This window comes from Lutjanus erythropterus, chromosome 11 (genome assembly GCF_056507025.1).
Source record: "Lutjanus erythropterus isolate fLutEry1 chromosome 11, fLutEry1.hap2, whole genome shotgun sequence".
In the NCBI taxonomy this organism is placed as follows: Eukaryota; Metazoa; Chordata; class Actinopteri; order Lutjaniformes; family Lutjanidae; genus Lutjanus; species Lutjanus erythropterus.
In genome coordinates this window covers 40,639,535-40,657,745 of record NC_139327.1, presented here as the reverse complement: position 1 = coordinate 40,657,745, position 18,211 = coordinate 40,639,535, and the positions used below count along the sequence as shown (strand labels likewise).

The window sequence follows — 18,211 nt, the reverse complement described above, 5'->3', positions numbered from 1 at the left end:
GTTTCCATGTAGGCAGAGCTGGTCTGCAGGGTTTGTCTGCCCTCACAGGTCATTTAATAACTGTCCTCACACACACTTGTGTGTCATGTTCATGTGATCAAAAAATATTCATGAGTGATGTAATCTCTGAACCACCACCACCTTTACAATAATCTGATTCATGATGAAGCAGCAAATACTCAACTTACAGTAATTATGAGGAATGCACTTAAGAACAGGAATGGAAATATTTATGATATTTTACTCAAGTTAAAGTACTGTCATTTCAAAGAAATTCAATTCACAGACTGGTTTCAAGCAGACTCTGCTTTAAAGAAGACCTATTGTACTCATTTCCAGCTTTATATTTTTATTCTGTGACTCCAGTAGTGCAGTTTTGCATGATTCATAGTTCAAAAACATCCTTATTTATCTTTTACAGGCCCTTCATACATCCCCTGAGTTCATCCTCTGAAACAACACACTTTCTTTGCTGAAGCCACCTGAGGGGCAGTTAAAGTGTCAAGTGGGGTAACAAGGAGAAATACCTCAATGGGCCCAAAATGTAGATTTTAGGTCATGGATGCACTTCAAAGATTCAATGAAAATAATGTCAAGATACAAAAGCCCTTTGAAGGGTCAGGTAGATACAGGTCAAGTCCAAAAACTACAGATGAAAGACCAAACAGTAATGAATGGAGGAAAACACAGTGAGTGAACAGACAGGGAAAGAATCAGGAAAGAGTAAACCAAAGCAATAATGTAACAGGGCAGGAAAAAGACAAAAACAAGAGGTTAATTCAACACAGACATGATGAAGGACCTTTAACCCCTGACCCCCAACCCCCTAATCAAGTGATCAACTTAACAGTACACTGTGCTAAATAACTGACGCAGTACAACTGATGCTTCGTTTCACTACTGTATCTTTACTTTACCTCTTTCTTTCTCACGTTTTTCCTCTTCTTTTCTTTTTTTTTCTTCCCTGTGCTTCGGACAGTTTAGGTCTGGGGGGGGGGGTAACTTATTTGGTATTATCATTTCTAGAAATCTTAATTGGGCATTGCTTTACATTTGAATCCATGTTAGCTTTTCCATTTGAAGAGTTAATTCGGTAAATTTGTCTCCTCTACTCTATTTCCTTCCTCTACTCGTATCTTAGCTCCAGCGAGGACATGAGAGAGACAGAGATGCAAGGAAGAGACGCAAGGACAGAGGAGACAAACTTGTATATGATACTTATGATACTACATACTGTATGAGTTTTCCTTTGGCTTGTGAGTGTCAGTGTTACACACACGTTGTAGAGAAATATTTCTTTGAAATTTCATAAAGTAATGTACTTTATTTTACACATTCAGTTTTTGGATACATTATTGTCAACTATAACAAACAAAGTGTGATATGTATGATCCCTTTTTAAATGATTTACTGGTTTATCTACCATGTGCTGCTGAAAAGAAGGTTTTAAACAACAGGGCTGGGGAGTCTAATGCAGTGGGGTAAAATATGTTTGAATACAGTAAAATGGGCCAGAAATAATGTACAAATACAAAGATTATATTCTTTCCATTGTACAAACAACATTCACCTGTGGGTTAACTTGGACAATCATAAATAATTCAGGGAAATAATATAGTCCTGCTGTTACTATGCCAGTTACTTATTTTACTAATATACAGTGATAATAATCACTGAACATGTACTTTACAGTAGGACATAAATACCGTCAGGAAATACACCTTTTCTCATATGTTTTCTCAAATGAATATTTGTCCCTGAAAATGATGCTTGAATGATTCACTGTAATTTGTGAGACCTCAGCCCTGATTATGATGACTGAGTTTCAGTCGACAGCAGAGATGGTACATGAGGACAGGTCTGATGGTCTGGTCTCTGAGACCATAGATGAGAGAACTCAGACATCTGGGGAGGATATAAATAAACACATAGAAAATACTCTTGATTCGTACCATTACTAATCTTTGCAGTATTGTTGAGAGTGATACAACAATAGAAGCGTGCATAGTTGAGGAGAGAGTGAGTCCCAGCTGCACCAGATGTAGCAGCAGTGTGTTTCGAGCCTTATGAGCTGAAGCTTTGTCTGTGGAGGCTGATCTGGCTGCTACCATCACACCAATATAGGAGCAACTCACTGCAACACCAGCTGATACAAACACAAAACAAGTGTAGGCTTTGCCATAATAATCAGACAGTGGATTAAGCAACATGACTATGTCAGAGCAAAACTCTGTCATCTGCAGGCTCTCCAGGTCTTCAAATGGAAAATCTAACAACAAAACAACTCGAATAAAGATATTTAGTGAACTGAAGGCCCAAACCACAATGACAGCCACTGCTGTGTTCCTGATGGTGATGATGGCAGCGTGTCTCAGTGGGTAGCACACAGCTACATATCTCTCCACAGACATCACCACCAGTGTGAGAGGGGAGATCACATCGTTAAGAATGGTGAGCATTGTGAGAAAACCACACACAGGATACGTCAGAAATATTCTACAAGTAGCCATTATGTACAGTAACTGACTGAGTGCCAGCAGTAGAGTGTCTGCAAAAAGGAGGTTAAACAGCAGAATGTAACGGGAGGTCTCCCGAAACACAGATTTACTCCTCAGGGTGAATAACATGGTGACATTAATGAAGAGGAACAGACAGCATGGCATTCCAATCAGCATAGAAAACAACACTCTTTCCAGAAATCCCCGATACTGCTGTTCAGTAGAGATGATGAGAATCTGAGACTGATTTGCATACAACATCATAGAAAAATTATAAAAATGAATATAACTTGTTGATGTCACTGAAGCCCAGTTTGCGTTCCTAGAATAGTGAGGAGATCTTTATAGTACAAATACCTGTTATGGTCACATGCAAAACACAAAATCATCCACATTCATTTTCTCTGTGCAGACAGTCTGCAGGGTAGAGGCCTGGCTTGTTTCCATGTAGGCAGAGCTGGTCTGCAGGGTTTGTCTGCCCTCACAGGTCATTTATGAGCTCTTTCTCCCTTGTGTTTCATGTTAACATGATTTCTAAAAATGGCTGATGTAATGTCTCGTTCTCCACGGCCTCAATTATCTGATCCACGTCATCATATTCGTGACAAACAGCACATACAGCGATAGACAAAGTACTAGAACTCTTCAAGTAAAATAAACCATTGTTACTTTATAGAATTTTTTTTACCTACTTGCTTTAAGCAGACTCTTGCCATTTTAAAGGGGACCTATTATGTTCATTTGCAGCATCACATTTTCATTCTGCAACTCCACTTTGTTTTGCATGATTCATGGTTCAAAAACATCCTTACTTATCTCATACAGCAGCCACTCAGTTCATCCTCACTTTGACCCACTTTCATCTGAATAGACAGCTTCCAACAAGCTGGTCGATGGGCACCTGGTGCTTGTGAGGACTGCAGCGTTGCACATGTTAAGTGTGGTAAAGTGAATGGACCCAAAATTCAGACCTGAGACAGAGTAAGTGCAGTTTAAAGATTTAAATAAAAGGTTAGAGAGGATTGGCACACTTAGATCACAATCAGATGGTGAACAAATCGAGTCCAAGCAAGAAATCCAAAACCTAAAAAGTCCAGATGAAAGTCCAACGCCACAAGGACACTCGAAAGGAGAAAAACAAAGGGTCCAAATACAGAAGGAACTAGCCAGAGAAAGGTAAATAAAAATGGTAATCAATAAGGTCAGAAAAGGCCAAAAACAAAGAAACAAAAACATAACAGTACCCCTCCTTCAAGGAATGGCTCTCAGAGAGTCCAAGAAGGGAACCTCAGGTGGGTGGCCTGTTGTAGTGATAGAGGAGCAGAGAAGGTCTGGAAGGTAACCAGGAGGTTGGGCTGAAAGGACAGAGCTTTGAAGGACAACGGCCTGGATGCTGGAAACACAGGCAGAGCTGTTGTGGAGAACAGGCTTGTGGACCGTCAAACAGGTAGAGCTACTCTGGAGGATGACCTGGAGACAGGCAACATACATGGAATCGGTCCAGAGGCTGGTGGCTAAGGCTGACCCACTCTGGGGGCTGAAGGATAGGGTAGCACTGGTGTGGAGGCCGATGGCCAGGGTGTAGCAGAGAAAATGGAATAGGACCGGAGATTTGCTTCTGGAGTGCAGGGACAGTCTAGTGGCTTGGATGCCAAGCAGGAGACCAGTGACATGGCTGCAGTGCTGAAGGCAGGCAATGGGAATCCTGGCAGATGAGCTGATGGTAACAGGGAGTCAGGAGGCTGTGGTTACTATGAAATAAAGCCTGTTGCAGCTTGGAAAGATCAGGAGATGATTGCGGTACAGGCCCTGAAGACTGCAGCACCACAGGAACCAGGGACAACTGCAGCCCAGGAGGAGCAGGAGATGGCTGTGGCACAGCTGCAACAGGAGTTGGACGCATCTTAACAGGAACAGGTGTTCCAGACTCAGAAGCAGGTGAGTTGCAGGGGGACACAGGAACAAATGTAATTTCGAATGATCCAGGGGCTGAAGAGACGTTGGATGGCTCAGGAGTTCTCTTAGTGTCAGTCAACATGGGGACTAGAGAGGTGTCGGCAGGGAAGCTGGACAGCAGAGTCTCAGGGATGCTAGGCATCAGAGGCTCAAATTGCTTTCATAAAGACTGGCTGGAGCCACCCATTTGCCAGCCGGGAATCCAATGACCATCATAGACGTAAACCAGCAGCAGTCAAGAGCAAAGGAATTAAATACTTAAGCCAATTTCCTCCATCATCCATGATGATACCCACAGAGAAAGCCATGAGTATACATAAAGTATACACTCACTGGCCACGTCATTAGGTACACCTTGCTCATAGCGGGCTGGACCCTGTTTTGCCTTCAGAACTGCATTAATTCTTCACAGCATAGATTCAACAAGGTGCTGGAAACATTCCTCAGGGATTTTGGTTCATCTTGACATGATAGCATCACGCAGTTGCTGCAGATTTGTCAGTTGCACATCCATGATCTAAATCTCCCGTTCTACCACATCCCAAAGGTGTTCTGTTGAACAGAGATCTGGTGACTGTGGAGGCCACTGGAGTACAGTGAACTCATTGTTATGGTCAAGAAACCAGTCTGAGATGATTTGAGCTTTGTGACATCTTGTGTTTTCCTGCCAGAAGTAGCCATCAGAAGATGTGTACACTGTGGTCATAGAGGGATGGACATGGTCAGCAACAATACTCAGATAGGCTGTGAGGTTTAAATGATGCTCAGATGGTAATAAGGAGCCCATGTGAGCCGAGAAAATATCCCCCACACCACGACACCACCAGCAGCAGCCTGAACCGTTGATACAAGGCAGGATGGATCCATGCTCTCATGTTGTTTACCCCACAGTCTGACCCGACCATCTGAATGTCGCAGCAGAAATCAAGACTCATCAGACCACGCCAAGTTTTTCCAATCTTCTATTTTCCAGTTTTGGTGAGCCTGTGTGAATTGTAGCCTCAGTTTCCTGTTCTTAGCTGACAGTAGTGGCACCCGGTGTGATCTTCTGCTGCTGTAGTACATCTGCTTCAAGGTTTGACATGTTGTGTGTTCAGAGATGGTCTTCTGCGTACCTTGGTTGTAACGAGTGTTTATTTGAGTTACTGTTGCCTTTCTGTCATGTCAAACCAGTCTGTCCATTCTCCTCTGACATCTGACATCAACAAGGCATTTTCTCCCAGAGAACTGCAGCTGACTGGATATTTTCTCTTTTTCGGATGGTTCTCTTTGAACCCTAGAGATTGTTGTGAGTGAAAATTCCAGTAGATCAGCAGTTTCTGAAATATTCAGAGCAGCCTGTGTGACACCAACAACCATGCCATGTTTAGAGTCACTTTAATCACTTTTCTTCTCCACTCTGATGCTCAGTTTGAACTTAAGCAGGTCGTCTTGATCATGTCCACATGGCTAAATGCATGAGTTGCTGCCATGTGATTGGTTGATTAGATATTTGTGCTGACAACTAGTTGAACAGGTATACTTAATGAAGTCTGTGCAAAAGTCGCAATATTGATTAGTTCTAAGTTTCATGTGTTGTAATCTTTGAGGTGTGACATCATATCTTTGAATAACTTTATAATGAATCATTTGATGGTTTGGATTTCTCAATGACAGGGATACATTTGACCATACAATGTGCCAAACCAGATCTGACTGAGTAATAATATCTTTCTTCCAAAGTCTACTAGTGGCGAAGGTTTGTATGAGGCCTTGGAAATTTATAAAGGTTTGAGACAATACCATTGTTTTTACCTTTAGAATAAAGTATCAGATGAAGAGGATGGGTATCCAAGTCAAGCCCAATGGGACACCGTGAGCCTGCATTGCTGCACCCAACTTTAAACCAAAAAAAGGAAGTGCTCAGGGGGTTATAGGACTTTTGTAAATCTTGGAATTCACAGAGACTTTGTTGTCCTACAATGTCATGGAGAGAATGAACAGACTTGTCACCCCACCTTATCAAAAGAGAATAATTATAAAAGATTGGAGATGGACGAAAGAATGTCTTAATGATTTTTGCAAGCTTTGGGACTTTATGCCACACATTAAAAAGGTGGGATATAATTGGTCCAAAGTTTCATTTCACTTTATTATGGGGTATGTTAGAGTACATGAAGTATGGTAAATTATGCGAGTGTATTAACTTTTCTTGTTTATGCTTTTTTATTTGCATGTTCAACCCACATTACAGTGATACAAAACTGGTTGAAAAGTTGGTGAAGTATCTCTTTAAAATGGTGATGATGTTGGTGTGGTGCATCACTGAAGAGGCCACCGAAACCAAAGCACTGCCAAGAAATGGCCCAATTAATAAAAAACAGCAGAATTTAGTTTCTCGAGACATTGAACAGCACATCCTGTCGAGTCTAAAGAGTGCATCCTGTCAGAGTTGGAAGGCCGAACTATTAGTCATAATTTAATTTGATATCTTTTATATTGAGTTCACCATATTCTGTGGTCAAATAAAGTCACACTGACTCCTGTTGAAAAATAAATTATCTTTAGAAATATGAACGCATATTTTATAACAGAAATTTAAAAAATACATTTTTCTTTTAGTGATGTGAAAGAAGTTGACTCACGTGCAGGTGATTATACTTTACATACTGTGTGCTCTCAGTATAATTTCCCACATTATTCAGGTCACACAGTTTTCTCTTGGCCTAACATATCCGCTGCAACATTTTTAAACTTAGTTTAGATTTCTAACTGTATTTTATATTATTTGCTTTTCTGCACTGCAGCAGCAAAATGTACATATAACCATGTAGTGCATTAACACAGAGAGAAAAGGAGGGCGAGGACTGTGACTAACAATTATTTTCATTATTGATCATTTTCACAATGAATCCATATATTATTTAGTCTGTAGAATGTAAAAAAGTGCTCATCACAATTTCCTTGACACATCTTTGAATTTGTTCCTTTATCCAGCCATCAGTCCAAAGTACTGAAAATACACAACACTTGTGGATTGTCTTTCATGGTGTGACTTCCACATTTTTAAATAATCACTTCTTCAAAATGAATATTTGTCCCTGAAAATGATGCTTGAATGATTCACTGTAATTTGTGAGACCTCAGCCCTGATTATGATGACTGAGTTTCAGTCGACAGCAGAGATGGTACATGAGGACAGGTCTGATGGTCTGGTCTCTGAGACCATAGATGAGAGAACTCAGACATCTGGGGAGGATATAAATAAACACATAGAAAATACTCTTGATTCGTACCATTACTAATCTTTGCAGTATTGTTGAGAGTGATACAACAATAGAAGTGTGCATAGTTGAGGAGAGAGTGAGTCCCAGCTGCACCAGATGTAGCAGCAGTGTGTTTCGAGCCTTATGATCTGAAGCTTTGTCTGTGGAGGCTGATCTGGCTGCTACCATCACACCAATATAGGAGCAACTCACTGCAACACCAGCTGATACAAACACAAAACAAGTGTAGGCTTTGTCATAATGATCAGACAGTGGATTAAGAATCATGGCCACGATAGAGCAAACATCTGTCATCTGCAGGCTCTCCAGGTCTTCAAATGGAAAATCTAACAACAAAACAACTCGAATGAGGACATGTAGTAAACTGAAGGCCCAAACCACAATGACAGCCACTGCTGTGTTCCTGATGGTGATGATGGCAGCGTGTCTCAGTGGGTAGCACACAGCTACATATCTCTCCACAGACATCACCACCAGTGTGAGAGGGGAGATGTTATTTGTGAGGCTGGAGAGCATTGTGAGAAAACCACACACAGGATACGTCAGAAATATTCTACAAGTAGCCATTATGTACAGTAACTGACTGAGTGCCAGCAGTAGAGTGTCTGCAAAAAGGAGGTTAAACAGCAGAATGTAACGGGAGGTCTCCCGAAACACAGATTTACTCCTCAGGGTGAATAACATGGTGACATTAATGAAGAGGAACAGACAGCATGGCATTCCAATCAGCATAGAAAACAACACTCTTTCCAGAAATCCCCGATACTGCTGTTCAGTAGAGATGATGAGAATCTGAGACTGATTTGCATACAACATCATAGAAAAATTATAAAAATGAATATTAACTTGTTGATGTCACTGAAGCCCAGTTTGCGTTCCTAGAATAGTGAGGAGATCTTTATAGTACAAATACCTGTTATGGTCACATGCAAAACACAAAATCATCCACATTCATTTTCTCTGTGCAGACAGTCTGCAGGGTAGAGGCCTGGCTTGTTTCCATGTAGGCAGAGCTGGTCTGCAGGGTTTGTCTGCTCTTGCATGTCATTTATGAGCTCTTTCTCCCTTGTGTTTCATGTTAACATGATTTCTAAAAATGGCTGATGTAATGTCTCGTTCTCCACGGCCTCAATAATCTGATCCACTTCATCATATTCATGACAAACAGCACATACCCAACTCACATTAATTATAAGAATTGCAATTTTGAACAGGGGTGGAAAGAATATTGTAATTTTTTAAGTAAAAATTGTGTCTTCATGGAAATTTTATTTATATACTGGCTTTCAGCAGACTCTTACCGATTTATAGGAAACCTATCATGTTTATTTGCAGCTTTACATTTTATTCTACAGCTCAACTTGTGTAGCTTTGAATGATTCATCATTCTTTAATTATCTTATACTGGCCCTTTATACATACATTCAGTTCACCCACACCACTTTGAGCTGTCCTGTTGATGAACTGTCCTCTCCTACTGCATCTCCTTCATGTGTGTGTTGGTGTTCAGTTTGCTGTCTGCTGTGGTCTAAAACGTCTTCACTGATGTAAACTGAGTGAAACTGATGCAAATTATCCTGCTGTTTTAATACAAAAGCATGAATAGCGTGCACAGTTTAGACGTTTTATATAGTCTGAGCTGCAAAACGGTGAGGATTTTTCCCCTCAGAGGACAATAGAAGTAAACTACTATTAACATTAATAATAATAGTGAAGAAATAAGTAGAGACATATGAAGAGCAACCTTTTCCTAAAATACTGTTGGTTCTTTGGTGAGGGCAATTTAAATCTGAAGCCATCAGTGTGTCATAGAAGCTTCAATTTACATATGAATTGCAGTTTTTAGTGCGTTTTGGCCTACAGGCTATGGTTTAGACTAAAGCTGAATTACAATGCAGAGTTTTCTTTTTTGCAGTGAGAAATTTGAGATGAGCAGGATGAAATCTGAGCTGAGCTTGTTCTTTTCCTTGTTTGTCTGTCTGGGTTGGGATTATGGTTAGGGTTAGGCTTATGTTTTCTCATGATAAGGAGACAACTGCACCTCACGAACAGGGAGGACCAGCAGATAGCTGTGGCACAGCCAGAAACAGGGACGTCTACGGACCAGACGGAAGAGGAGATGGCTGCAGCTCAGTATGTACAGGTGATTGGCAGGGAAACTGAATAGCTGAGTCTCAGGGATGCTGGGCAGCTGAGGCTCTATTTGCTTTTATAAAGACAACACTGGAGCACGTCTGGAGGGAGGGCAGAAGGATGACCAGACAGCTGGAGCCACTCAGGAGACTGACATGGAGACCAGTGACATAGATGCACCCCTCTGGAGGCCCCTGGGGAAGGAGGAACCTCTCTGGAGGCTGGCAACAAAGGTGGAACCCTTCTGGAGGTTAGAAATGAAGGGGAAACACCACTGGACACCGGTAATAAAGGTGAAACACCTTTGAAGGTCAGCAACAAAAGCAAGACTCCTCTGCTAACTACGGTAGAAATGCTCTTTATCCCTCCTGAAGGCAGGACCGCTCTGGAGGCCAGTGACGTGGCTGGAGCACAGGAAAGGAAGCTAGCATCGGCAGATTCTGCTTCAAGTGGGGATGGGCTGCTGGACAGCCTTCTGAAGTCTGGAGAACAGGACTGGAGACTCCAGGTAGAGTGCATAACTGGAGTCCGGTGGCAGGAGAGCTGGTCAGGAGGCCGGTGTCAGGGCTGGATATGGTTGTGGCAGACCAGCTGCGAGAGGCCTGGAAATGGCAGCAACCTAGCTGGGAGACAGAGCTGTGGCCCAGCCTTGACACAAAATGGCTACAGGCCACTGAAAGAGGAACCGCAAATGGCTGTGGCCCATCCTGGACAGGAGATGGCTATGGTCTGACCAAAAAAGAAAGCAGAGAAGGCTGCGGCCTGGATTGGACTGGAGAAATGAAGGGTGACTCAGAAACAGATGTGGTGTTGGTTGACCCAGGGGCTGAAGATATGTGGGCTGGAGTATTGGGTAGCAGAACCTCCAGGTTGCAGGGCAGCTGAGTCTCTGGGACACTGGGCAGCTGGGCAGCACATTGACAGAAGCCATGCTTCCTTCTGGAAGCCTTCCTAGACAATGGCTCCAGAGCAGGATCAGACAGGTAACTGCTGGTTCTGTGCTAGCCAACTGGTCAATGGACCGGGGGCTAGCAAGCCAGTGGCTAACATGTGGGAAGTTAGCAGATTGAGGTTCCCATAGGAGGCTACCAGACTGAAAGGCAGACTGACATTCAGGCATTGAGTGCTGAGAAAGTCCATTAAGATCCTTAGCCAGGGCTTTTGTGTGCCAGGGACAGAGCTACCTCTCCCAAACATTCATTATGCACAGGAGTGTAGATACCATGTCCTCAAGTTCAATTATCACAATCACTCTAGAAAATGAACTGAAAAATGCAAAGCAAGATTTGGGAGCAAACAATAAATAAATAAATAAATAAATAAAAGTATACAGTAATAAAGTAATTTTATCACAGACTGGGACTCTGACTAACAATTACTTTTGTCATCAATTAATCTGCAGATTATTTTTGCAATCAATCCATTAATTATTTAGTCTGTAAAATGTAAAAAATGCTCATCACAATTTCTCAGAGCCATGAAATAAGGTATGCATACAGCTATGATATTAACGGATTAACTTAAAGTGTAGTGTGGGTTGACAATATATAACACGCATACACTTGTAAAAGAATAGATGTTTGTTGATGGTGGATCATGGTACACATTTGTGGATTATCTTGTGGATTATCTGTAGAGGAAGCCTCAGACCCCTTAAGGTAACCCAGAAGCTATTTGTTGTGTCAAATCAAACTATGATCCCCATAATCGTGGAGGCTAAAAGATGGAAGAAAAAGGAAAAGCTCTTTCATCGTTTGAGTGAAATCCAGTCAACTTTTTGCCCTGTGTGCAGCCTGGACCCTTAAAGGTGGCGCACAGCCTCAGTGTGAAAGAGAAGACTGACAGTGCCGGTGCAGACGCCACCACAGTGAGAGGCTGGTGGTGGCCTGGTTCAAACTCACACTGGACCTGTGCAACTGGAGACAACAACAAAAACAGAGAGGCAGGACTTGAAGACTGTTTGCTGCTCAGTGCCATTGTTTGCAATCGTTAGCTTAGCCACAGGGTCGGTCACCTAGCAACACATGGCTCCATTGTTAACCCTTGAATAACATTTGGCTAGTTTTACTTTACTGAATGTTTAAAAGTTTAATAATGTCTGTGAAAGGAAGGGGTTTATTGTAATGGTGGTTAAAAGGGTGCTATTAATTGGCTTCAGATACCAATTATATAACCCACAAGGGCTGCAAGCAGGCTGAACCTCAGAAGTAAAGAAATCACACTTGTCCATGGAGTTGGAGGGATAAAGGTCCATGTGGAGACAAGGCGATATCTCCTAAAAATCAGAGTAAAGACTCCCAAAGGCACCTTCAAATCACCCCATTTGGTTTGTTATGGATCGAACAACATTGCTGACATCCACAAGCATGTGACACCAAAGCAGCTCCATAAATTCTTCCCAGATGTGAACTTGTGAGACCCAGAGAAATACACCTGCTCATAAGTCACAGAGATGGCCAGCTCATGCTTCAGAGGATCAAAGCTGTCAGGGACCTCATTCTGTGAGACGGACCACTGGGAAGACAATTGGAGGAACGCATCCTGAGCTCTTTGAGGAGCTTACTGTGTCAGCCCATATGTCCAAAACACATTTTGCATGACCAATGAGAGCAGCTGCTGTAAAATATGATGAACTCAGTCGGGTCCCAGTGTAACCTCCACCAAAACAGTCAAGCCAACATCCAACTTCAAGAGCCAAGAACAGCAGCTACCAGTCAGGACTTGAGTGGTGGAGATGGGACAGCATCGACACAGCATGTGAGCCAAAATGTGGGGGCTGCCACTGTGGAAACTGCCAGCCAGACAGCAAAGAAACAACTTTTGCTGTGGAAAGGCAGCTCTAGGCAGGTCTGAGGGGTATTTAATTTTTTCTAGCTTAATTCTTCTCTTGGTATGTTTTTTGTATATTCTTATTTGAATGCTTGGCTCTGTTGATAGTCAGTGTTTTTACATGAAATAACATATCTCTGCAAATGAACCCACATGAAACCATACCTTACCCGACCCCAAACACTCTCCCCATTTAGTCTTAGTAATTACAATAGTGATGACTTTCTGTTGATCAAGAAGGACCCAAGTTGTATCACAAAGCCACAGACTTTCACATTGTATCTCTCAGGCGCTCTCCCACTGGGTTCACACCCAGTATGCATTTTGGTTCAGGAAGCTTCTGTCCCTGCCTTCCTGAAAATTAGCAATCTGGTCTTTATGTTATTTCCTGTAAACTGTAAATAAACACGACACACAAGCCTACTACAAACAGTCAGCTGTATCATGCCACCATGTAGTGAGGCTGTCTTTACTGTGTAGTGAACAAAACTGATCTTGAACCAGCCAGAGTTTTTGGACGTCAGAGAATCTTTTTCTTCAAGAGATGGAACCACACTGGAGGATGATCTGGAGGGCTGCCATGTAGTTGGGATCACTGTGGACGATGGTGACATAAGCAGCGCTGCTCTGAAGGTCAACGACAAAGGTGGAACCACTCATGAGCTCATGAGACTCCACTCAAGCAAGACTATGGGCCCTGATGGTGTCAACCCCAGGATGCTCAAAGCCTGTGCCTCCCCAGCTATGTGGGGTACTTAATTATGTCTTCATCGTGAGCCTAAGTCTTCAGATGGTCCCCATGCTGTGGAAGAAGTACTGCCTCGTTCCTGTGATGAAGACGCCACGTCCCAGTGGCGGGTCGACCACAGACATGTGGCATTGACCTCCCGCATCATGAAGACCCTGGAGAGACTTGTCCTGGAGCAGCTCTGGCCCATGGTCAAGCCACTCTTGGACCTCCTCCAGTTTGCCTATGAGCCCTGACTTGGACTTGAGGACGCCATCATCTACCTGCTCAACCATGTCTATGCCCACTTGGACAAGCCGGTGAGTATTGTCGGGGTCAAGTGTTTTTGACTTCTTCAGTGTGTTCAACAACATCCATCTGGCTCTACTGGGTGACAAGTTGACAGCAATGCAGGTGGACGCCCCCCTCGTGTCCTGGATTGTGGACTACCTGACTGACAGACTGCAGTACATGCACCTGCAACACTGGGTATCAGACAGAGTGTTAAGCAACACTTAAACTGTGCACGACTGGCTATCATACAATAATTCATATGTGCAATACTGACCTGAACTCACAACAACTGGTGCAAAAACTCACTGTGCAATACATACAACATTTTTTACACCATTACATATGATTGTAGCATATTCATATTTTTTGTGAAGAATTCTTACATCTGTTCTTGTATTTCTATTCATCAAATATTTTCTACAGATCACAGCTTCATATTTTTATACAACTGTTCCGAATGGTAGATGAGGCACATGCACCTTTACACACATTTACATTTTACATTGTAACTATGTATTTATTTGACACTGTCCCTTAATGCAGCCCCTCAGTTCATCCTCTGTCTGAAACAACCCTCTGTCTTCCAAGTGGCCAACTTTTTGGAAGCCGGTCAAAGTGCAGCATCCAGTGCTTGTGAGCACCACGGCACTGGTGTCACACGTCCAGCGGGGAAAACAGGAAAAACAATTGAATGGAGTCGAAATGCAGACTTCAGACAAAATAGTTACAATTCAAAGATTTAATCAAAGCAGAGTCAAAATACAAAGGCTTATGGAGGCTGAGGCAGGCACAGGTCACAATCAGATGATGAAGAAATCCAGAGTAACCAAAAGTCCAAAACCATAAGGTAACACTGGCAAAGACAGGAGGAAAACACAGGAAGTAGAAACACAGGAAACTCATCAGAAGGGGTTAAAAACAGCAGTATCGTAAAGAAAAAGAGAAAGACAGGAAGTAAAGTAAACATAGACAGACTGTTACAAAATAAAAGAGTTTGGCTGCAGGTCAGGGTGGTCTGCTTGATAGGTTTCTTGTGTCTGAAGACCAGGAGACAGGCGTCTGGACAGCACGGTGGAAGTCCTATGGCTGGTCTGCAGAAAAGGCAGGAGGGCTGAGCAGGAGGCCGGTGACAAGGCTAGTCCAAAAATGACAAACCCAACCCGGAGTGTTGACCAAAACACCGGGACCAAAGCAGTAAAGGCAAAAACGTGACAATGGTGAACAGAGGGAGACAAACTGACAAGTCAAACAGGGAAAACACACAGACTAAATACACAAATCAAACACAGATGACGGAGAAAATCGGCAGGTAAAGGACAAAGACAGGAAGTAAAGTACACAAATACACAAAAGCAAAAACCTTTCAAAATAAAATGGAATAACTAAAGTTAAACCTGAAAACGTACAGAATTGGGTGTTAATTTATACTCTGTGCTTCATAAATAGTCAAACTACACCACGTCACTTTTAAGCTGTTAGAAATGGTCAAGAGTCTGGTTTGGAGTCTGACCAGGAGGCCAGGCTGAAGGGCAGAGCTGGTCTGGTTTACAACCTGGAAGCAGACTGAATGGTGGAGCAGGTGTGAGAAGCTTTTTAAAATAAACACATTGAATTTTGTTCTAAATCAATATTCATGCTTGAAAATGATGCTTGGATCATTCACTGCATTTTATCAGACTTCACCCCTTGTTGTAACGACTGAGTTTCAGTCGACAGCAGAGATGGTACATGAGGACAGGTCTGATGGTCTGGTCTCTGAGACCATAGATGAGAGAACTCAGACATCTGGGGAGGATAAAAATAAACACATAGAAAATTCTTTTCATGCGTACAATTACTAATCTTTGCAGTATTGTTGAGAGTGATACAACAATAGAAGCGTGCATAGTTGAGGAGAGAGTGAGTCCCAGCTGCACCAGATGTAGCAGCAGTGTGTTTCGAGCCTTATGAGCAGAAGCTTTGTCTGTGGAGGCTGATCTGGCTGCTACCATCACACCAATATAGGAGCAACTCACTGCAACACCAGCTGATACAAACACAAAACAAGTGTAGGCTTTGTCATAATGATCAGACAGTGGATTAAGAAACATGGCTATGTCAGAGCAAGGATCTGTCATCTGCAGGCTCTCCAGGTCTTCAAATGGAAAATCTAACAACAAAACAACTCGAATAAAGATATTTAGTAAACTGAAGGCCCAAACCACAATGACAGCCACTGCTGTGTTCCTGATGGTGATGATGGCAGCGTGTCTCAGTGGGTAGCACACAGCTACATATCTCTCCACAGACATCACCACCAGTGTGAGAGGGGAGATGTTATTACTGAAACTGGTGAGCATTGTGAGAAAACCACACACAGGATACGTCAGTCTTACTCTACACACAGCCAGTAGGTACAGTAACTGACTGAGTGCCAGCAGTAGAGTGTCTGCAAAAAGGAGGTTAAACAGAAGAATGTAACGGGAGGTCTCCCGAAACACAGATTTACTCCTCAGGGTGAATAACATGGTGACATTAATGAAGAGGAACAGACAGCATGGTAGTGTATTTGGAGTAGAAAACAACACAATTTCTAGAATCTGCCAGTACTGAAATCCATCAGTATTGTTAGTCTGAGACTGATTTGCAAACAACATATTAGAGAAGAATTTAAGAGCAAAGACAAACAAAAACCTGTTGATGTAATTGAAGCACAAAAGCACAGTTTTTTTATGCAGTTTGCACACACGCAGCAGTGAAAACATGACATCTTTAGTTTCCTGTTGAGTTTAAATGCAAAATCTGAAATCACCCACATTCATTTTCTCTGTGCAGACAGTCTGCAGGGTAGAGACCTGGTTTGTTTCCATGTAGGCAGAGCTGGTCTGCAGGGTTTGTCTGCCCTCACAGGTCATTTAATAACTGTCCTCACACACACTTGTGTGTCATGTTCATGTGATCAAAAAATATTCATGAGTGATGTAATCTCTGAACCACCACCACCTTTACAATAATCTGATTCATGATGAAGCAGCAAATACTGAACTTACAGTAATTATGAGGAATGCACTTAAGAACAGGAATGGAAATATTTATGATATTTTACTCAAGTTAAAGTACTGTCATTTCAAAGAAATTCAATTCACAGACTGGTTTCAAGCAGACTCTGCTTTAAAGAAGACCTATTGTACTCATTTCCAGCTTTATATTTTTATTCTGTGACTCCAGTAGTGCAGTTTTGCATGATTCATAGTTCAAAAACATCCTTATTTATCTTTTACAGGCCCTTCATACATCCCCTGAGTTCATCCTCTGAAACAACACACTTTCTTTGCTGAAGCCACCTGAGGGGCAGTTAAAGTGTCAAGTGGGGTAACAAGGAGAAATACCTCAATGGGCCCAAAATGTAGATTTTAGGTCATGGATGCACTTCAAAGATTCAATGAAAATAATGTCAAGATACAAAAGCCCTTTGAAGGGTCAGGTAGATATAGGTCAAGTCCAAAAACTACAGATGAAAGACCAAACAGTAATGAATGGAGGAAAACACAGTGAGTGAACAGACAGGGAAAGAATCAGGAAAGAGTAAACCAAAGCAATAATGTAACAGGGCAGGAAAAAGACAAAAACAAGAGGTTAATTCAACACAGACATGATGAAGGACCTTTAACCCCTGACCCCCAACCCCCTAATCAAGTGATCAACTTAACAGTACACTGTGCTAAATAACTGACGCAGTACAACTGATGCTTCGTTTCACTACTGTATCTTTACTTTACCTCTTTCTTTCTCACGTTTTCCTCTTCCTCCTTTCTGTTTTTTTTCTTCCCTGTGCTTCGGACAGTTTAGGTCTGGGGGGGGGGGGGGATGGGTAACTTATTTGGTATTATAATTTCTAGAAATGTTAATTGGGCATTGCTTTACATTTGAATCCATGTTAGCTTTTCCATTTGAAGAGTTAATTCGGTAAATTTGTCTCCTCTACTCTATTTCCTTCCTCTACTCGTATCTTAGCTCCAGTGAGGACATGAGAGAGACAGAGATGCAAGGAAGAGACGCAAGGACAGAGGAGACAAACTTGTGAAATGAAAAATCCTCGGCTCCTTTTAGCATCAGTCTGAAGTGACAACAGTTACTGATGACGAGCTGATAACAGCTGAATCAGCTGTCGAACTGACTGGTACGAATGTCCACACAAACACTTATTTAAGAAGAATTTCAACACCTGTCAGCATTTATTGAGGTCTGTAAACTGTTTAAAATGGCTGATTAGTAGTAGTATTCTTTCTGATGTTAGGTTTAAGCATTTAATATTCCTTTTAACTCTTTTATTATCTGTCCATCCCTGTACAGGACACTATAAAGTAAGCACACCACCGCTGGAATTTCCCTCATCAGTCCTTTAAAAAGTGTGTGATATAAATATACAGAATCATTAAAGTGCTGCAGAAACTTCTGTCAGTCAGAATTTGATTTCCCTGCATGGGTCCTGATGATGAAAGTCATCAAAACTGTCCAATCATCATCAC

General features: G+C 42.2%; 3 protein-coding genes across 3 annotated transcripts; all 3 read right to left on the bottom strand.

Moving 5' to 3' along the window:
- Positions 1-1,799: 1,799 nt before the first annotated feature.
- Positions 1,800-2,759, bottom strand: LOC146319599 (odorant receptor 131-2-like). Its single transcript, XM_084730159.1, has one exon. It carries the CDS (start codon positions 2,757-2,759, stop codon positions 1,800-1,802), a length of 960 nt encoding a protein of 319 aa, XP_084586285.1.
- Positions 2,760-7,576: 4,817 nt separating this feature from the next.
- LOC146319598 (odorant receptor 131-2-like) lies at positions 7,577-8,536 on the bottom strand. The gene has a single exon (XM_084730158.1). The coding sequence runs from the start codon at positions 8,534-8,536 to the stop codon at positions 7,577-7,579; it is 960 nt and encodes a 319-aa protein (XP_084586284.1).
- Positions 8,537-15,382: 6,846 nt separating this feature from the next.
- LOC146319597 (odorant receptor 131-2-like) lies at positions 15,383-16,339 on the bottom strand. The gene has a single exon (XM_084730163.1). It carries the CDS (start codon positions 16,337-16,339, stop codon positions 15,383-15,385), a length of 957 nt encoding a protein of 318 aa, XP_084586289.1.
- Between the last annotated feature and the right edge of the window lie 1,872 nt (positions 16,340-18,211).

Excerpts from the sequence above, each read along its gene's own strand:
- LOC146319599 (XM_084730159.1), bottom strand. The coding sequence starts at position 2,759 with ATGTTGTATGCAAATCAGTCTCAGATTCTCATCATCTCTACTGAACAG.
- LOC146319598 (XM_084730158.1), bottom strand. The coding sequence starts at position 8,536 with ATGTTGTATGCAAATCAGTCTCAGATTCTCATCATCTCTACTGAACAG.
- LOC146319597 (XM_084730163.1), bottom strand. The coding sequence starts at position 16,339 with ATGTTGTTTGCAAATCAGTCTCAGACTAACAATACTGATGGATTTCAG.